General features: G+C 36.5%; 2 protein-coding genes and 1 long non-coding RNA gene across 4 annotated transcripts; 1 reads left to right on the forward strand and 2 right to left on the reverse strand.

Annotated features, from left to right (window-relative positions):
• Positions 1 to 5,424: 5,424 nt before the first annotated feature.
• LOC123875052 (putative transferase CAF17 homolog, mitochondrial) lies at positions 5,425 to 6,695 on the reverse strand. The gene has a single exon (XM_045920704.1). The coding sequence runs from the start codon at positions 6,579 to 6,581 to the stop codon at positions 5,532 to 5,534; it is 1,050 nt and encodes a 349-aa protein (XP_045776660.1). The 5' UTR covers positions 6,582 to 6,695; the 3' UTR covers positions 5,425 to 5,531.
• Positions 6,696 to 7,874: 1,179 nt separating this feature from the next.
• Positions 7,875 to 20,295, reverse strand: LOC123875043. Of its 2 annotated transcripts, none has more exons than XM_045920693.1 (7): positions 20,121 to 20,295; positions 13,258 to 13,355; positions 11,449 to 11,829; positions 10,718 to 10,880; positions 9,859 to 10,002; positions 8,698 to 8,899; positions 7,875 to 8,439 (listed from the first exon to the last, which is right to left on the reverse strand). In XM_045920693.1, exons 2-7 carry the CDS (start codon positions 13,325 to 13,327, stop codon positions 8,206 to 8,208), a joined length of 1,194 nt encoding a protein of 397 aa, XP_045776649.1. In that variant the 5' UTR covers positions 13,328 to 13,355; positions 20,121 to 20,295; the 3' UTR covers positions 7,875 to 8,205. The 2 variants fall into 2 exon arrangements, with proteins under 2 accessions (XP_045776649.1, XP_045776651.1); XM_045920695.1 differs by lacking the exon at positions 20,121 to 20,295 and adding an exon at positions 19,946 to 20,018.
• LOC123875098 lies at positions 10,103 to 13,463 on the forward strand. Its single transcript, XR_006798075.1, has 3 exons — positions 10,103 to 10,221; positions 12,912 to 12,917; positions 13,453 to 13,463. It is a non-coding gene; the product is annotated as an uncharacterized LOC123875098 (long non-coding RNA).
• Positions 20,296 to 20,382: the final 87 nt, after the last annotated feature.

A 20,382-nucleotide genomic window follows, 5' to 3' on the forward strand; every position in this document is an offset into this window, starting at 1 on the left:
ATTTATGCACCTTGCCATCGCCCTTTAGCAAGTCACTATTTCTTTTTATATTCTTTGTCTGGACCCATGTTTGGCTGGCATAGGTAAGGCATGGCAGGATGCATGTATCTATAACGGATCTTTTAAGATGTACTGGGTAAGCTCCTTTCATTCTTTCCTTTTGTGCCCAGTAAAACAAGCATACTCGGGCTACTTTGAGAACCCATTAGCAGCTAACAGCAAGGCCTGGACTCAAATTTTTATATGTGGAAGCTGTATTTCCTCGTTGCGTTTATGAGCAAATAAGAATAGTTAACTACTTTTACTAAAAAAAAATTTTATAATTTGGCGCAAACCATCTAAACACCATGATGATTATTATTTCTGCGTTGTGAATATTACCAGAAGAAACAGCAAAAAAAATTGTTCCAAGCGGCTCTATTGTAACTTGCAGTCTTCTAAAACAGGTTTTATTTATTATTATTATGTAAAATAGTTTTTGATTTATCGCGCAAAATGTAGAAAAAAATATACAATAAGTCAAAAACTGAAAATCTGACATTTTTTTTAAAATTCCAAGGCGAAAATATACTTAAGAATTTATTAATAGGAATCGAGAGTTTATGCACTAGATAGAGTTCGTTCATTCACTGAAATTCCCAGTTCATTTACTGGCAATTTATCCTTTTGTTAAATAAAATAATTTATAATAATTAATACCACGCATTTTTTTGCGTTTTTGATATTTAAATAATTTAAGAGTGTATACCTACTGTGTATAGACACAGATAAAAAAAAATATAAAAATTATATATAGAACGATTCTCATATATCTTAATTTTAGGTCAAAGTCAGGGTAGTCCTTATTCGTTCATGTACTGGATCTTTTACCCTCCTACGTCAAAATACTAAAAGTCCGCGTAAATTTCGCAGATTGAAATGTCTGCTTGATTAATTGTCAATAGAGAGTCATGACATGTCAAAATTGCTAGTTTGAAGGGGAAATCGTCAATGTCATTCGCATAGGTTTTCCTCTTAATGTCGATTTCAGTTTCACAGTAGGATACCTATGTATAGTGTGTGAGTAGGACGGAATGATTACCGTCGCTTCGTTTCAATTCGGTTCGGTTCTTTATTAAAATGCGCTATACATATAATATGCCCTTTCATCATTGAACAATTATGGTTGATTATTCACTGATCGGAAAAGATGACTAGTAGCAAAATATGGATAAATTCAAACTTTAGTAGTGGGTATGACGAAAGATTAGTTGTCTCATTCCACCTCGTCTTAACGTCCTTATATAAATGCAGGGCATTATTTTATATTGAGAAAAAATTTTACCATAAGATTTGTATCTGGACTTAAAAATAATTCTCAATTAAGATTGATCTAAATAAATTCACTTATTATGAAAGATTCAGAGAACTTTGTATGTAGGCATAATGTAATAATTTTATTTTCATGTAATCGCTAGTATATTTAATTACAATTATAGAAAAAAATAGCACACTGCCCAGTTTAATATACACAAATAAATGTAAGGTGTCTTTAGTCTTACGGATGCATTGTTAAAATTAAGCATAGATTGAAAATTTGACTCTCGGATATCCATTTTATATATTAGTAAATAGTAATTATAGTACCCATCACAAAAGTTCGTTCTTTCATAGTTTCACTTGGGACAAGTCTAGTGCGGAAATATGGCGTGCGGAATTTCGTTTCTACCACCACACGACAAATCTGATCGGAAATTTTGTTTCAGTTTTACGTTTACTTAGTGCAGTTGCACTCAATTAAAGTTGCCATGATACCACGTCAACCGGACAATGCTATGTACCTACGGGCAAAGTTTTAATATTTCGTATGAAGCGAATTTCTGCGGAACTCGTCTATGTCTGAGATTTGACTTTGCTCAGACTTAAAACGAGACAGCGCTATATCGCTGGCATAAATCTGTCTCGTGTTAACTGTAACTCTAAGCAAAGTGTGGTCTATAGATTTCACCTAAGTTTGTCCCTAGTCATGAAGAATGTACCAAAATCTTTACCTTCAATAAAAGTATGTCTCGAGTATTCAATACGAAACAATAGTTAACTAGGGAACACAGGAAGCAATAATTTGTCTCTGTAATTTGTATATTACTTATTGTATAATTGCTGTTAACAATTGAAGAACATTTCAATACTATTGTTTTTCATGATGTACTTTGTTGTTTGAGGGATGCAGTCACTTTCTAAAAGCGATATGATGTATTGTGGTGCTAGCGAACTGGACCAGTGCCCTGAGTATAACTTTTCAAGTAGAAAAATGTGACACCCGCGTTGAGTTAGTGTTGCTGTCCACTAGGCTACTGCTACTTATTACTACTACTACTATTGGCGGTCACTAAACGCGACTACTAGTGGTTAAGTTAAGCTGAGCCACTAGTGACTAAATTCTGCCGGCTTCTCCCCTCCGCCGCCCGTTTTAAATCGGCGATGTTTTCTTAGTATAATAATCACACTAATTAACAATAAAATCAAAATTGTTTTGTCTTTAACACAAAGAAACACGTCTGGAGCCTATCAAATACTGTGGGAAGTAGACTATGGATTCCAGCCACTAGTGGCTGATTCCATCCATGGCTGGTTGCGTCTACTAACCTAACCTAACCACTAGTGGTCGCGTTTAGTGGCCGCCACTAGTAGCCCAGTGGCGGCAAAGTAAGTATGGATATGTCAAATGACGAATTCGTCTACGAAACAGATTTTCCCTTTCCTCACGTTTTTAACTTGACTAAGACTTCGGGTGACTGGCGATCGAGACAAAATATGTATAATTAATTTTGTCATTTTAGAGCTTATTAATATATATACCTACCTTAAATAATAACTATAATATGCTGTAATTATAATTTTAAGATTGTATTTTAAGTTTCCCATTGATTGTGGTGATGCTGGCTGCTTTTTTTTAAATATCTGAATTTGTGTATTATACTTACATTAAAGTGATCGAAATGAAAATTTCGCTCGGAGTAATCTGTGTTATTGAATTATTTGTGAAAATTGAATAAAAAAATACTGTAAATCGGACTGGAAAGCCAAAGTAAACAGTATTTTGTAAAACAGTGTTTTTTTTTATTTTATTTAAAACATCACGTTAGGTACCCTTATCATTTTGATTTGATGACCCATGTGGCATAGTGGTTATAATGAAAGCCTGTTTTCTTTTTAAATATCAAGCTCGATTCCTAGTTACTTGTTCCTTTCATAATAATACCTACTTATGTGACCTCTATGGCACAGTGGTACGAAGTGGTCTCACGAGAACTTTTGGGTTCGGTTCCTGATTAGGTCAATTTATAATTTGAATTAGGTTAATTAAGTACTTCTAATGTACCACTTGACTGAGACGGCTCGTGAGGCAGGGCGCGGGTTGCGGGAGGGTGTCGACGACCTTGAATTCGTGATTTTTAAGCATGTGCTACACGGTTTCAAACGGCGGTTTGAAACAGAAAAAACAGATTTGCGCTTTGCCGGCTACACGGTTTAAAACATGTTTGAAACCATCAGTTTTTATAGAACGTTGCGTGAATAGGACGTCTCTACGCTCGTACCGTATATTCACTACAACGACGTCATGGCGCCTTACCTATCTAAAGAACAAAGAGTAGGGGTGTGTTTTGCTCTTTTGTATGCAATTGAAGACAAAAAAAAAGAAAGAAAAAAAATCTTCTTAGAAGTTTTCTCTGTTGAGTCTTTGTACGACTCGCATATTAAGTCCCAAAGGCAGGGCAAGTCTATATAGATCGAGAAGTTCTGTAACTACTTCTCGTTCTTCTTCTTCTCGTGCCATTTTGAGAACGTCGTCGTCGCGTACGTCTGGCTGCGCTCGCCGCTGCAACGTGACTGTCGTACGCGAAGTTTTAAACAAGCAGCTAGACGGTTTCAAACCAACGCTTCTACCAGCGGTTTCAAACGCAAGTCTTGCTGCCAAGGGTGTTTAAAGGTCAAACGAAATTTGGCATAAAACAACTATCTACACTGTTTCAAACCGCCGTTTGAAACCGTGTAGCACATGCTTTACGTCCAACTATTAACCCTCCCGCAACCCACGACCTACGTCACGAGCCGTCTCAGTGAAACGATATAGGTACCTGTAGTTTATTATAAATGAAACAATTACTAAAAATAATTTTTAATTAAGTTTTAATTTACTAGTTAGTTCAGTTGGAAACTTATCAAATGAATTACGTACACATTCTAAACAATAGATTTTTAGATAAAAGATGCTGCATTGCTTACTTATACAAACAGGTTTCTGGCACATATCACAATCCCCCCCTAAAACTAAGATCTCTCCTTTTCCTGGGGGGCTGAATGGATCTTTCATCACATAGCTGGGGTATTTGAGTTCTATTTTCCGTGAGAATGGTGGATTTGTACCTTTGTAGTGGGCCTCTTCAATCATATCACAAGCAGAACATTTGAAAGTATAAGTCTCCGGAGTATTTTCGTCTTTTGCATCTTTTTGCTGCGGTTTATCCATTTAACTGGAAAATGATAAGAATCTTTTAATTCTACAGATGATTTATTAACTTTGATGTTTCTACTGTGTATGATAGCCATACGGTTACCACCCTACCGGCAAAGCCGTGCCGTCAAGCGATTTCACGTTCCGGAACAATGCCATGTAGAAACAAAAAGGGAATAGGTTTATTGAAACTGCCATTCCCCTTCCAAGTTGACCCGCTTCCATCTTAGACTGCATCATCACTTACCGTCAGCTGAGATCGCAGACAAGAGCTAACTTGTATCAGAAAAAAATGGGCAGTTTGATATAGCAAGCCACCCAGGCGCGAGTACGCGTCTCTGGGAATACAAAATGTAAGGCGCTAGGAACAAAACGGGCGCTTGCTGTATTACGTTCCATTGAGCGCCATATATGAATAGATGGAAAATAGCTCAGAGAGAAGAAAGAGCGCCATATATTTTGTCTTTGCTGCGTTCCATCCACACACCCGGGGCGTTTTCTAGATTAAGTCCCTAAGCAATCACCATCTGATTTTTAGCAACTTATGGCGCTTATGGTTTATTTACTCTAACACACAGACAGAGCTGAGGTGAATTCAAACTTAGCTTTGTTTACTTGCTTACTTTTGTAAAGGCGGTGGTGGACAGTAGCCAAGGCGCGGCGCGTCTATTGTGTTTTGTTTTATGGCAAAATACATATTCCCAAGTTTAGGTAGGTCTCTGTTGCATCTGTTTGTGTCTGCCCAATGGACAGACAAACAAAAAATTTTATATAAAAATCAACTTGTATATTTGATTTTTCACTTTAAGCTAGGTATAAAATTTATACCTAGCTTATTTTATATATTTAATGTATATGTATTTTGTTATTAAAATCCCACTTCAAGATTGTAATTACTAATATTGAGATTAATAAATAAGTTAAGAAAACAATTACAATATGTTATTTTAATGATATATTTACAAGTTACAAGGCCACATAAATATATACATGCTTCTAATAGAAATTTTCATTCTTAATAACAAGAAAATATTGATTATTCAGTTTTAGGGAGCTCCTTTGGAGCTTCAACTGGCCACCAAGCAGGTTTTACAGCCTCAGCTGAATAGTTGCCAACACTTAAAATTTTTGCATCCAGAGCCTCTTTAATTCTTATTAGCCCTAATCCATAATTGTTAACAACACCTTTTAATTTCCCCAAATTGCTCTTAGGATTATTGCTAGCTGTGATTACAGAATCCCTTTCTATGCTCTTTGATATAGTTTCATTGAATTTAAGAGGCATTATCCGTTTACGAATAACTCCAGTGTGATGAACTCTGGCTGTGAGCTCCTGGCCTATGTAACAGCCTTTATGGAAGCTCACTCCGTGAAGGTAGTCACAGTTAGCCTCTAGTGGAAAACTTGTGCCTGGTGGCAAATCCTCTGCACCTTCGCTGACTCCTAGCTTATACCTCAAGTACTTGTAACCATCTTCATTTCTCTCTGACACAATATCTTTGCCAACAGTTTGAGCTACCTCTGAATCTTTAACATCTATGTAGGATATTACTCTGTATCCTAGCTCAGTGAGGCGAGGATCTTTGTAAACATTTATTTTACTGTCAGTTACAGGTTTAAAATGATCAGGCATTAAAGATAAGACGTAAGATATATTTGGTGCATTTAGAGAAGTCAAAGCGAACAATGAATAATCCTTATTAACATCTTTAATGTCCACTTTCCTTTTCAATTTGTAAATTTTAAGATGTCTTTGTAGTACGCTGATTAGTTGTCTATCGCATTCTATCAAAAAGGAGTCTTCTTTGTCCCATTTGTATATGATTGTGTCATATAGGACTCTACCTTTGTTGTTGAGGAACATAGCGTACATGGACCTGGCGCCCTCCTCTAAATGCTTCATATCGTTCGTGACGAGTCCTTGCAGGAATACCGAGGCATCTTCACCCGCTACTTTCAGCAAACCACGACTTCGAAGAGGATATAACACATTCGAAGAAACTGATGTTTCGTTATGCACGTAGCGAAGCAATTTATTGATTGCATAGGGCTTGTAAAAGAGTCTATTTACCTGGTAAAATATCATTCTATTCTGTTGAATAAATCTTTGTGTTTTTATTCCTTGAAATTTTTACTCATTTCAAATTTCAAAAATAAGATATTTTGTAAACAGACGTTTATAAAAGTCAAATGTTTGTCAATGTGACATTGACAGTTGTCTTCGACCGCACAGAGTATAGTAGGTATATTAAATATTGATGCGTTCAAGACAATAGTTCTACTTTCATGGTCTACTATGAAGCCAAAATAACTAGTTAGATACTTTGTGGACTTCGTCTGTGTTGGTGTTGGCTGGCGGGCGTGCTCTGCCTTTTTGGAGTGTTTTTTTTGTTAAAACTGACTGGAAAGCGCTCTAAGGGGGTGCCGTGCGTGTGTCGGCGAGCGCCGGCACAGACGGGGTTCATACTTGTATAGTTTAACTAACTACAAACAACTACAAACAACAGTACAAATAACTACAAACTTGACATTGGCTAATCTTTGTAAAGCCAGACGAGAGGAAAAAAAAAAAAGATACTTTGTAAATATTATGAAGCTAAGTGATAGAAATCATAAAAGGTGAGTATTATTCGGTTGGTAAGCTGTAGACCTCCGGATTCCTGGTCTATGCTGTAGACGCTGTAGCCAATCTGTGCGCGCCGATTTAGGTTTTTAGGGTTGCGTACCAAAATGGCAAAAACAGAACCTTTGTGGTGCGACTTTCTCCGTCCGTCTGTCTGTTTGTCACAGTCGATTATTTCAGAAACTGTTAAAACTATCGACATGAAATTTGGAATAGTTGTAGCTTAGTAATTAACAATAGTGGCCCAGCATTATTGGAATAAAAAAAAACGAAAATTGTTTTTAGTTTAATTAAAAAAGGAGGGAAAACAAAGTAGGTACCTAATATAACTAAGTATATCAAGTTGGGTTCTGTATGGTTATGAAAGGGTTTTTGTTACCTGTACATTCTAAAATAGATTTTTATGCCAAATAATTTTTTCGTTTACCCTGCAAAATGCCGAAAAAATATCTATAAGTACCTACCTTATATCCGAAGTTTCCCAATCGAAAAATCTAATATAATATAAAATAAGGTTAATAAAGGAAGGGCATGTTTTCCAAGAAAATAAAACCAATGGTCTTACTAACAGTTTTTTGATAATAATAATTAATAACAACTAATAAGCCTCTGATTCTTACCATTTTACTTCTGTAGTACTACGGAACCCGTGTGCGAGTTTGACTCGCACCTGGCCGTTTTTTTTTAATCCCATAGGAATTTCTTAATTTTTGGGATGAAGTCTATAATAGGTACACATTCGCATAGGTTTAAATGAAATTAATAATTATCCAAGTTTATTCTTTATCATTTTATTTCGTAAACAACATTAATCAAAATAGCAATACAAAAATCAACACTTTATAAAGTACCTAGGTACCCACACAATAAAATATATAACAAAATTTAAATGCGTCATTTGATTCCTTTCTCATTTGCTTTTAACCTAAACTCTCATCTTATAACTTAGCTAAATCTATTATGCTTTATTCATTAATCATTACCTACTAACACAAATAAATATAATTTGTAGGTATATTTTAAACTTAACGGAGAATAATTGGGCAAATATGATTCGATTTGGCTCTGTCCTCTGTCTTCAGCTTTATTAATAAGGCGTTGTCGTCATCTCAATGTCTTCTTTTTCAAATCTCTTGATGGGCGAAAACTGGGGCGTCGTGGGCGCTGTGTCCTGCCCATGTTCCACTGATGCCGTGACTAGTTCCGTGGTCATGGTTGGTTCAGATCTGATTGAGGCGGTTTCTCGTTTTGTCGGCGAATTGTTGTTGGATTTGTTAGGGGCATGGCGGCGCGATGACTTTTTCAGGTAGGGTGTGAGTCGCTGCAAAAAATAACATTTACTTTTAGTCTAAGATTAAAAAAAGTTTCTGGGGCTAAACTGATAAATCTATTCTACTACATTGTAAAAATGTGTCTGTCCGTCGTTAGATTTTTACGACCTATCTGTTTAACCGATTTTTTATGAAAGCTACAGAGATTTTCTGCGAAGGTACATCGACGTAACTTTTTTTTGCGACCTAGGTACCTTAGACAAAAAAGTTAAAAGTAAAGTTAAAAGTAGAGTATGTACAATACAGACCTGCTGCGGGTCTTTGAGGTAAGCGCCGGTGCGTGTGACGCTGAAGTCGGGCGCGGTGAGGCAGCGCGCCAGGAACAGCGCGGCGGCGCACGCCCAGCTCGCCCACACGCCGGCGCTGGCGGCGCGCGCGGCGGCCGCACGCCCACCGAAGCTCCACGAGGCATTCCACGATCGTTCCAGGAAGGGGCCCACGGATGAGCATCTGGAAATTAGATCTATCTTAGATAATTCGATCGATCGATGACTTAAATCAATCGCGATCACTACCTCACTTAACCAATCAGCCTGTTTGCGTCCACAGCTGGACACAGGCCTTCCCAAGAGCGCGCCACCATACATGATCCTCCGCTTTCCTCATCCACCAAACTTCCCGCTATGTTCTTTAGGTCTATTACTACATACCTATATTATAATAAATGTGTTTTTGTTCATTGTTTTATTGTTTTGCTAGTTTGTCCGTTAATCACGCCGCAACAAAGCAACGGATCGGCGAGTTTTTCGCATGGATAATGGATATAGGTACTCGTACTTAGTTAAAGATCTGGAGAATGGCATAAATTACTTTTTAGCCCGGAAAATCCCCAGTCCCCACGGGATTTAACCAATCTAAATCCACGCGACGAAATCGCGGGAATATATAAATATTGAGCATATAACGCCAGTAAAATATAAATATTGAGCAATCGAACTAAAAAATAGATTTGATGTGGAGCTATAATTTATGATAACTACTAGTTGTAGGTATTTAACCAGTTTTTGGTTTTAGTATAGGTACACATTGCACACTAGATCCACTTTTACTTTTGCCATTTAGATTTAATACTAGAGGTTAAATAAATAAGAGGTAATAAGTTATAAATTACTCTTTATCTGAGTGGAACGACATTGGGTAACATCCTTAATTGAGGAAATTAATTACTTACTTTAAGTAAGTACGTAAGTAGATACAGAATGCAAATTGAAAACTGTACCTAAGTACTTCCTATTACACCTTACACACATAGGTATACATTATTTTTTTATTCAGATACAAGTTAGCCCTTGACTGCAATCTCTCCTGGTGGTAAGTGATGATGCAGATGGGAGCGGGCTAACCTGGATGGGAAGGAACATGCACAATTTTTATTAACATTCGCGCCGCAAAGTTAGCTTGTTACTCACGTGGTAGCATTAGTGGTGTTGTAGAAAGCCGAGCAGAAGGCGAAGAGGCCTCTGTTGGTGGTGGTGAAGCTGTGGCCGGTCAAACCCACCATTACTAGCGCGAACAGCAGCGCAGGGGTTAGGATACGCCAGGGCTGTTGAAGACTGCAACACAAGCGACGAAGGAAATTCAAGAACTTCAATGAAATTTAAATTGATCGATCATAACATACAGAGAGAGAGAGAGAGAGAGAGAGAGAGAGAGAGAGCCAGCGCGTGCCAGACTATCGTTATTTTAAAAAAGCTGAAAGTTTTTCTGCATATTGTTCCCAACACAGGGTGGAACGGCCAGCGACTATGAAGTTTGGATCATGGTGGCTTTAGGTAACAAAGGTGTAAAAATCTTATGTCAAAATATAAAGTGTATTTTTCATATTCATAATAAATGAACAAACGAAGATAAGTTTTAATTGGAGTAACCTTCAACCTTATCTGTGATAATAATTCATAATATTAATTAAAATAAATGGGGAATCCAATTCCTGATAGTGATAATACCTAATAATAATAATTAGGTATTCACAATGACTCAATGCCAAATTAGTACCGGAAAAAACTTTGACCTCAGGAGCGTACAAAGATCGTATCTTCCTAGCGAATTTTCCACGAAAATTAAAGAAAGTTTTTATAAACATTGAAACTAGGTACTTACAGTAAGTTAGTTACAGCAAGGTACTCGTAAGTATGCCATGTATGATGTTTGGCATATACGTACATTTATGGCCTTCTTATAAAGACAAAATTAAGGCAACCCAGCAGCCTGGCAGATTTGTTCTTAGAAATGTATAATTTCCAGTTATAAAAGGTAAAAGTTGCCTACCCTGATCTAGAATATCCGCCACCTGGACACATGACGAAGAAAGTGGCCCACGCTGCAGCGAGTATCATGGACATGATGGGCATGTACTCCGCGTACTGGCAGTCCGAGTCCCATCCGAACAGAGTCCTTGAAGTATCCAGCACTAATCGATGAGTTTCATTTGCTGGGAAACAGGAAAACTTTTGATCAATTTTATATCAATTTCTGCAGTCTCCCAACAAAACGCAACAAAAGTTTAAAGAAGGGTAGTAGGTTATGTTAGTTCCTGCACACTTTTATAGCAATGTTTTTGCAATGCTAATAACGGACAAAAAAGCAGTGATTCCTAGTGGTCGGTCAAGGAAAACATCATGAGGAAACGTGCATGTCTGATAGTTCTCCATAATGTTCTTAAAGGAGTGTGAAGTCTGTCAATCCGCACTAAAAAGCGTAATAGTCTATGGCCAAAACCTTCTCATTCTGAGGAGAGACTTGTGCTCAGTAGTGAGCCGGCGATGAGTTGATCATGATGAAACCCCATAGACAAACTAATGTGTTGACTCGACTCATATAATTATGGGGACCCTTACCCTTGTAATGTGAGTGTGGTGTAAAACCGTATTGTATAACTATCCTGACGACAGAAAATACATCAAGATTACGACAGTACATTTATGGGCATTTTTATTACGACCTACGAGGACACAAACTTTAAATACCATAACCGTGCCCATATAATGTTTATAACTTACCGGAAAGAACAATGACGTCATTCTCATTAGAAGATGTATCGGTGTCATTTTGTCTCGTATTATTTGAATTGGTCACGTCTCTTTTGGTTATTGTTGCATTTTTTTCTTCTCCATTTGTAGTTTCACTAGCTACTAGGGCGGGAATATTTTGAGCATCATCGTCATCATCTTTTACAGGATTTTCTGTCGTCGTACTGTTGGCCAAAACTGTATCTTCTATTGAGCTTATGTTTGCTGGCGCGGGCAGTTCTATTGAACGGAAGGCCAGTTCTCTCGGAAATAATACGCAGTTATTATCGACCAATTGCATGGTATTGTGAAGGAACACATAGTTGAGAATCCCAAAGATTGCAGCAAGGGCGTACAGTATCAAGTGCCATGCTGGAAAGAAAAGAAAAATTATCTAACTTAATAAGAATATCCTTTGAAATATTAATAAGATTTTTACGCAGTTTGGTTTAAGAATAGTTTTGTTTATTTTAGGGTTCCGTACCTCAAAAGGAAAAGCGGAACCCTTATAGGATCACTTTGTTGTCTGTCTGTCTGTCCGTCCGTCGTGTCTGTCAAGAAAACCTATAGGGTACTTCCCGTTGATCTAGAATCATGAAATTTGGCAGGTAGGTGGGTCTTATAGCACAAGTAAAGGAATAAATCCGAAAACCGTGAATTTGTGGTTACATCCGAAATAAAAGTTAAAATATGTTTTGATTTTCAAAGTAAGATAACTATACCAAGTGCGGTATCATATGAAAGAGCTTCTGTATATTCTAAAACAGATTTTTGTTCATTTTTATGCATAATATTTTTCGATTTATCGTGCTAAATGTTGGAAGAAAAATACCCGAGTACGGAACCCTCAGTGCGCGAGTCTCCGCACTTGGCCGGTTTTTCCTTTACGGTGTCACTTATCAGCTTGTCTATTTTTCTATCGTCTAGTATTATATAGACTCCACTATTAATATTACTAGCCGACTGTGCAACGCGAAAGAGTGGTTATGTGTTCATCAGATTGTTTCAACTCTCATCTATCGTCTCCACAATTCACATACCTATCGTCTAGGTATATATCATCTCGTCTCCTAATAGGCTTTGGATCCCATTTCATCTATCTTTTGGTTATATGTCTACCGTTTCGTCTACATTATCTCGCCGATCGTTATTGTTTTCTCGTCTATCATATTTCGTCTATTGCATCTAAATATACCGTAATTACACCGATAGCCACAATTTATGGTATCCCTATAAACCGGCCTCATTCCACAAATATGTAGCTAGGTGTATCACGCCCTACATCATGTGGGATAAGATATTTTTATCTTTTGTTATCATTATTGTAGTACCTAGTGGTAATGTAGAAGTGTGTGGGCCATACAAGCTCAATCTATACCTATATGTATTGTTTATACATATGCAACCTATTAATTATATAACCTATTTATTAAAATCACACTAATATTATAAAGGAGAAAGTTTGTATGTGTGTGTGTGTGTGTGTGTGTGTGTTTGTTACTCCTTCACACAAAAACTACTGGACAGATTGGGCTGAAATTTAGAATGGAGATAGATTATACCCTGGATTAGCACATAGGCTACTTTTTATCTCGGATGGCTAGGATGGATGATAGGCTACTTTACTCTTTAGTCGATGTCTCGGAAAGTCAAGTCGATGGAGTATGATAATTATTATAAGTATACTAGGTTCCCTGAACAATTTTTCCGTTTAAGTGACCATTTAAAAGTTTCGTGGATTCAAAGCTTTGTATTTGGGTGAGTTAAACCAATTTATTTTCCTTAAACCAGTGGTCATACCTTTCCAAACGTTAAGATGCCTTGACGCGCGCTCCTGGAGGTCGTAATAGTCGTAAAGCAGCAGAGTCATGGTGACTGATGCTTATCTTGTTTCCATTCTGAAACAAAAATACGTGATTACTGTTTATTACTTATTTATTATGACCCTGAGTAACAAGGAGTTTTCTTAGTTAACTTTTAAAAGTTCTTTAATAGTTAAAAGTTAACATGACGAATTTGTAAAAGCTGTGAGATTTCTGCATGGTAATGCTTAGCGTCTGGATAGAACTATAGACTTAGGTATAAAAATGCTCCTACATTGATGAAAAACCCTTCGACGTAAGGGTATTTTTAACTGACTTCAATAAAGGAGGGAGGAGGTTCTCAATTCGACTGTATGTTTTTTTTATTGAAAATATTACAATAAAACTTAAAGCTAGCCTTATCTAATTACTATACAAATCATGCCCGCGTGGAGTGGTGCCAAGAATACTGGCTGCATTTCCGCGTTGGACAGCCAGGCTGATCCGTTGCGCAAAAAATGAGCCAGCCAACTGTATGTTTTTTGTCTTGTAAAACAAAAATGTGTCTAAATAATAATAATAATTAATAACTCTATAAATACCTATACGCTAGATAACAAACAGCTTTTTGGATCCCATGGCGATAATGTTTATTGGAAACTAACATGCGATTGGAGTCTAATTAGCGAAAAAGTTACGTTCGGTTCGCATTCCCTGAGGCTTTGGTTGGTCAGTTTTGTTATGCAAAAAAAAAAGTAGACTGGGTAGGTAGGTGACTAAGTACGTAATATTTTAGAATAAATAAAATGTGCGTCCATAAACACGCAAGAAAATAGATTTCCTCTATAGTCTATAGGCACAAAAGCGTTGCATCTCTGTTCTCATCGACTTATTCCATTAAAGCTCCCATTTGAGCTCACAGTGTAAAGTATACGCACGTATGTAACTTAAGTACCTAACTAAAGTTTTTTATGCTCGCACTGCCTCTCAGCAAGATAGTGGGATCACAAAGGAATAAGTCGTCACATCACATCATTAGATATTTGCATCAGATGTCAAGTTTTGGTCAAGATTGTGCATTCCAATAAGAATGTTTTACAATAAAACCTAGCCTATCTACAAGTCAGTCCCCGTGGAATGATAATCAGGCCGATTAATTCTTTGCATAAAAAACTGAGCTAGCCAAAATAATATACTTACAATTATTTTTAGGGTTCCGTTCCGCTGTCTGTCTGTCCGTCCGTCATGTCTGTCAAGAAAACCTATAGGTTCTTCCCGTTGATCTAGAATCATGAAATTTGACAGGTAGGTAGGTCTTATAGCACAAGTAAAGAAATAAATCCGAAAACTATGAATTTGTGGTTAAGTACATAATTAATAAAAAAAATTAAAATATGTTTAATTTTCAAAGTAAGATACAAGTGAGGTATCATATCAAAGGGTACCTGTATAGTGTATATTCTAAAACAGATTTTTATTTATTTTTATGAATTTTTGATTTATCGTGCAAAATGTCGGGAAAATTACCCGAGTACGAAACCCTCGGCGCGAGGGTCTGACTCGCACTTGGCCGGTTATTAATGAATTATTTGTAAGACAGGTAGGTACTTATAGTACTATGTTGGTACTATGTAACACAAAGTATCGTCACAGTTCGGCAGCCGGCACACCCATCAAGGTTAACTAGTTTTGAAAGAATGCTTTGATGTTCAAATTCAAATTAATATTATGTTAGACGGTGCGTATGCCTCTAATATGTTTATAACTGCATAGTCAGTACCGGTGACGTGACGCTGTAGCGGCCTTTAGGGCCAGCAATATAACAGTCCGAAAGAAAAAATACAGTAGAGATGAAAAATATCTAGGTAATGGACTTTATAGCCAAAAAAAAAAGAAAAAAAAAAGAAAAAGAAAAGAAAAAGAAGAAAAAGAAAAAAAAAGAGTGTAGGAAAATACCTAGACGAGTGAGGTTTGATTGCGACCGACGATATGTTGAATTTCTTTCCGCCTGGTCTACTGTGCTATAACTGCTTCCCTACCGAGGCTTCGAATTTCAATCATTTATCTGAATCGACTTTATCCCGAGACTGGCCGCAAGCCAAAAATCGTTCCCAAGACCTCATTTCATAGTAGATGCAATACTGACTTGTGATTCATTGGCTATACCTAGTACGCTACTATATATGTATAAGAATCGTCTCGTCCGTGAGATCATACTTTGATAAGGAGGAGGTACCGTAAAATTATCTGAAAAGCATTCAAAAATTCTGTCTATCGTTCAGTTTTTTTTCATTTCAAGTCTGAAATTAGATAGGTATATGAGCCCGATCGCCGGCCCAAGAACAGGTCTCCCTACTCTCAGAATAAGAAGGGTTCGATCCCTGGCACGCGCCTCTAAGATTTCCGAGTTATGTGCGTTTTAAGCAACTAAATATGCTTGCTAGGAAAACATCGTAAGGAAACCTGAACTTTTGTTGTCCATAATGCTCTCAAAGGCTTGCGAGGACCGCTAATTCGCGCTGGGCCAGTATGGTAGACTATGGTCAAATCTGCAGGGCCATTCAGGACACTCTTCGTACGATAAGTTACCGAATCGAAGTGTTCTGAATCGCCCTGCTGAGCGGAGACCTGTACCCAGTGTGCAAAGATTGTACACGGTTGGTAACAAAAAATTCTAAATCGGTCTAAAAATCTCGGAAAACGGGGCGAATTGAGAACCGCCTCCTTTTAGGAAGTCGGTTAAAATTTAAAAGTAGATTATTATACCTACCCTAAGCTACTGATTAATTTTTAATAACTAAGAACGAATATGTAGTACCAAGGTACGAGTAAGTATTAAGTAGGTATTCGAAAAATTTTAACAGAAGAGGTTTGATTAAGTAAATACTCGGACATTTCTATCTAACAGATTAGATTATTATAATGTATGTATCTTCTATGTGCTAAATGCAAACTGAACTCTGGAAAGGTCGTAGCACTCGTAGCCCTCAGTTCAGGAGAAAAATACTTTTATTTACTTGGTTATTTCTGTCTGCCTCGAGTTCAATAACTCAGTGCTAATAATGATAATAAAGCTGATCAAAATTATATAGTAAAGACATCACATGAGTCATAGACGCCAATTTTCTTCATTTACTCTCGTAGACATAGGACAACAACCTTTTCTTTATCTTTTTCAAATAAAAGGATTCATAATAATATTCTTTGTCTTGATTTCCAATACATGAATAATTTTGTCTGGTAGACATATCACGACGACCACTTTTTTCATCAAATGAAAGGATTCAAATTATTCTTCTTGAATTTTTAATGCAGAGTGGTCTAACCACCAATTTTTCAGATCTTCTCTCGAACATACCTAGGATAACGACCTTTCTATTCATCAAGTAAAAGGATTCAAAATATTCTATGCCTTGATTTCTGTAGGTACAGAGTGGTCTAACCACCAATTTCCCAGATTTCCTCAAAAACAAATATGAGAAACCCTACTTAATACTCAAGAAAAAAATTCGCAAAAAAAGTTTCTTTAATTAATTTTGGCGCTAAAGTGACGCAGGAGAAGACTTTTAAGCATTCTACTTACAAATCACGATACTGCAGCGGGACCGATTTTGAAGGCCTGGCAGCTATAGGTACTTTTGTACATAACAATATGTCTCCGGCTGAGTTACACTTTAGATGCTGAGATGCACTGAAGTTTAATGAACTTTTGAAGGCTTCTGCATACTACTCGTAGAATTACTAGTAAGGTAATTATTACTTTTATTTGAATTTCGGTCCGGAATTTCAACGTGAGCCTAGTGTTGCTAGAGTCTACACAATCTACACAATACTTAGACATATACTTTACATACCTATAACTCACCGAGTCTCGTAATCTCGTCAACTGCATGACGCAATGCCACTTTATATTCGGTTGTAACTAACTAGTAACCTCACATTTGGCAATAGGTACGCGCGTTGCAAAAGTGTAAATCGATTTCGAATATCATCGCTGTCCACTTCTGAATAATCAGATATTATCAGGAGTGTCGGGAAGAAAATATGTATCTACCTAGGAGAAAAAAATTACAAGAGTAATGTTTTTGCTCTATTTTTTAAATCCTTCCCAATGCTGGTACCATTGATTTTGAAAGTACCACTAGGGCTGGTACCTATCAAGTCGAAACGAAATTGGTTAATTTTGGCACAAAAATCACTTCAAAACCAACTGTCGAAACTAAATGCTAACAAACAATTATAATAATTTATCCATACTATTTTATTTTCAAAAGGGGATTTCTAAGAAAATTTTCATAAGTTACCGTGCGGAGTCGGGGCGGGTTGCTAGTACCTATACAGGGAAGTTTTGGAAAAATGTCAACTCTTTTGCTCCACAAAGTTTCGAATATACGAGCCTACATAACTAAAGAAAACTGCACTGCAACTGTAAAATACACAATTAATTCTACCGAGAAAGAAAATTCCCGCGAAGTCGCAGGAATTCTCTCGCGTTCCGAGGAATTTTTCATTTGGGCAAGAAAGTGTTTTTAACCGACTTCTAAAAAAGGAGGAGGTTCTCGATTCGTCGGAATCTTTTTTTGTACGTAGTGGAGAAGGCTTATCTGCCTTTTTGGCGGCGATAGGCCTTTTGCAGCGGAAATATTTCTCAAGGGAAATCAGAAACTGCACGCGTGCGTATTCGTGGGAAACTGCTAGTATTTCTAGAAGAGGAAAATGCAATGATGTATGGAAAATACCTAAATATAAGCTAGAATAATGACTATGATAGATTAGCATTAGATACTCTGCAGGCTATTTATTTAATTGCATAATGCCATTAATTAATCAATCAGGTGCATTGCACCTGTGGAAACTTTTTATATCTATCTACCATTGTTTACAATAAAGGTCATGTTTATAGCATCGCTTACTTAAGTAATCATATAATCATATATGTATATAATATATAACATATATAATAATGAATGATATGCCTATTATGAATGTAAACAATGTCTAACATAATAATTACAGTAGCTAATTAGTTCGTTTCATAAAAAATTATAGACAGTGTGTCGAGGCGCGGTCGCGTCAATTCAAATGATAATGACAAGGATGAGGTAACTAACATTGAAACTTGTTGAAAAATTCGTTACATGATTGAAGCATTTAGTAGGTAGAAATGCATCGTTATTTCATCAAACACGGGTCTCCTCTCAATATGAAAAGAGCTGGTTATGGTGTGGTTTGGCAGACACCTGTGTTGGCAGACTTCATAGCTACACCTTTAAGAACGTTAACGTGTTAGTTCTTCTCGGTAGGAAAGGCATTCCGAACCAGTGGTAGATGCTTTTGACGAGTACTTGTAAAAGTGTTGAATAAAAATATTTTGAATTTAGATTTTTTTTTAAGTTAAGAGAACTAACTCCCTGGCATGCAGATTTTCTCACGACGACGGCTTATTTATGTAATTGCTTAAAACGCAACTTTCCCTCCAAAAAGTTAGAGGTGCGTGCCCGGGATCGAACCTCCGACCTTCGATTAGGAGGTTGTCATAACCACTAGGCTATCACCAGTCGTAGGTTAGTAGTACCTAGATAAGGTTTCAGGAAAAATTACGAGGTTTAATCTTTTAGTTATTTTTCAATACGTAAATTTTTTTTGAAAAGACAATTTGGGAGTTAATAATTTTGAATTTGTCTGGTCTGATCTGGTGTGAAGTTTCGGCCGTGACTGGTTACCATCCTACCGGCGCGGTACGTACCGCTAGGTGATACTTATGTAGATACGTACCATACCGTACGTGCCGCGTAGACGCTTACTAGTTGTAACTTTTGGGATAACCCGTTTCTATATCTTTTATGAGAGAAAAGAGTTATGTGCGTTTTATGTAATTAAATAACACTAGCTTTAATGGTGAAGGAAAATATCTATAAAAATCTAAATATGTAAAAGTAGTATGGATTACTTAGTATGGATTCTGAGGTCTAAGGATACTTTTGTGTGAATATTTCGGTGGACCTCATAAGATTAGAACCATGACGTAAGCTTTGGCGTCGCGATGACTCGAGGACGTATCCGAGGATACGGCTTCGATACTCGATAGTAACATTTGTAGATATGTATTCTCGGATATTACGAGTACCTACCTAGGTATGTTTATTTACCTCAATAGCTTACCTAGTATCTACTTCCTTACTTTGCTTAAAACTAAGTAAAGAACCAATAGAATTTTATTCCTATGCAGGATCAAGTCTCTATGGTTTTTCAATAATTCAATTTCACCGATAAGAGATGCGAAAGTAGGTAGCTGTGCTATCCAATATCTACTATATTTGTTTTATTAGTAATTTTATATATACTGTATAAAGGTAAGGTAGATAATTTCACTTATAGGTAACTACTTTAATAAATAAGTAGGTACAGTAAAGGAACTAAATACTTAGGTAAATAAAGTAATAAAAAAAAAACATATTAGTAGCGATAGCATAATACGATTTTTGACATAAAAATATAAAAGCAATAGATATATTATGTAATTTTTTACTTACCTACTGACCTAAAAACAGCCCATTTAAATATCCCATTTATTACCATTTACAGGTAGGTAAACTGTAAAAGTATTAAATATTCGTAAACATTGTTCCGTTATCAGTAATGTATAAAAGCTATATAGTTGTTATAATATTATTTTACTTACTGACCTAAAAACAACCCATTTATATTCCACTTATTACAGGTACAAGTTTTCAATATTCGTAAACATTGTTCATGTTCCGACTTATCAGTAACAAATGTATATAGGTAAGCTTATCGCAGTTTTTTTAATCAAAAAATGCATTCGTGTAGGTACGTAGGTAATATTATGGCCATACTAACCTTTTAATGTCCATCTGATACAAAATTCTACTTGTGTACTTATATATCAAACCAATCTATTCACATTTTCATTGACGAAAATATTTCAGCGCAAACAATGTGTTTTAATTTATTATCGAGTTACCACAACGCGTTTCAACCACAACATACCGATTCAACTGAGTTGAGTCTGGGCTGCCTTAAATAGATTCTGTGGACCGTACATCGTTTCGTCTCTTTCATATGTATAGAAAACGTATTAAAGGGAAAGGGAGAGTATAAA

Source organism: Maniola jurtina, chromosome 19 (assembly GCF_905333055.1).
Source record: "Maniola jurtina chromosome 19, ilManJurt1.1, whole genome shotgun sequence".
Classification (NCBI taxonomy): domain Eukaryota; kingdom Metazoa; phylum Arthropoda; class Insecta; order Lepidoptera; family Nymphalidae; genus Maniola; species Maniola jurtina.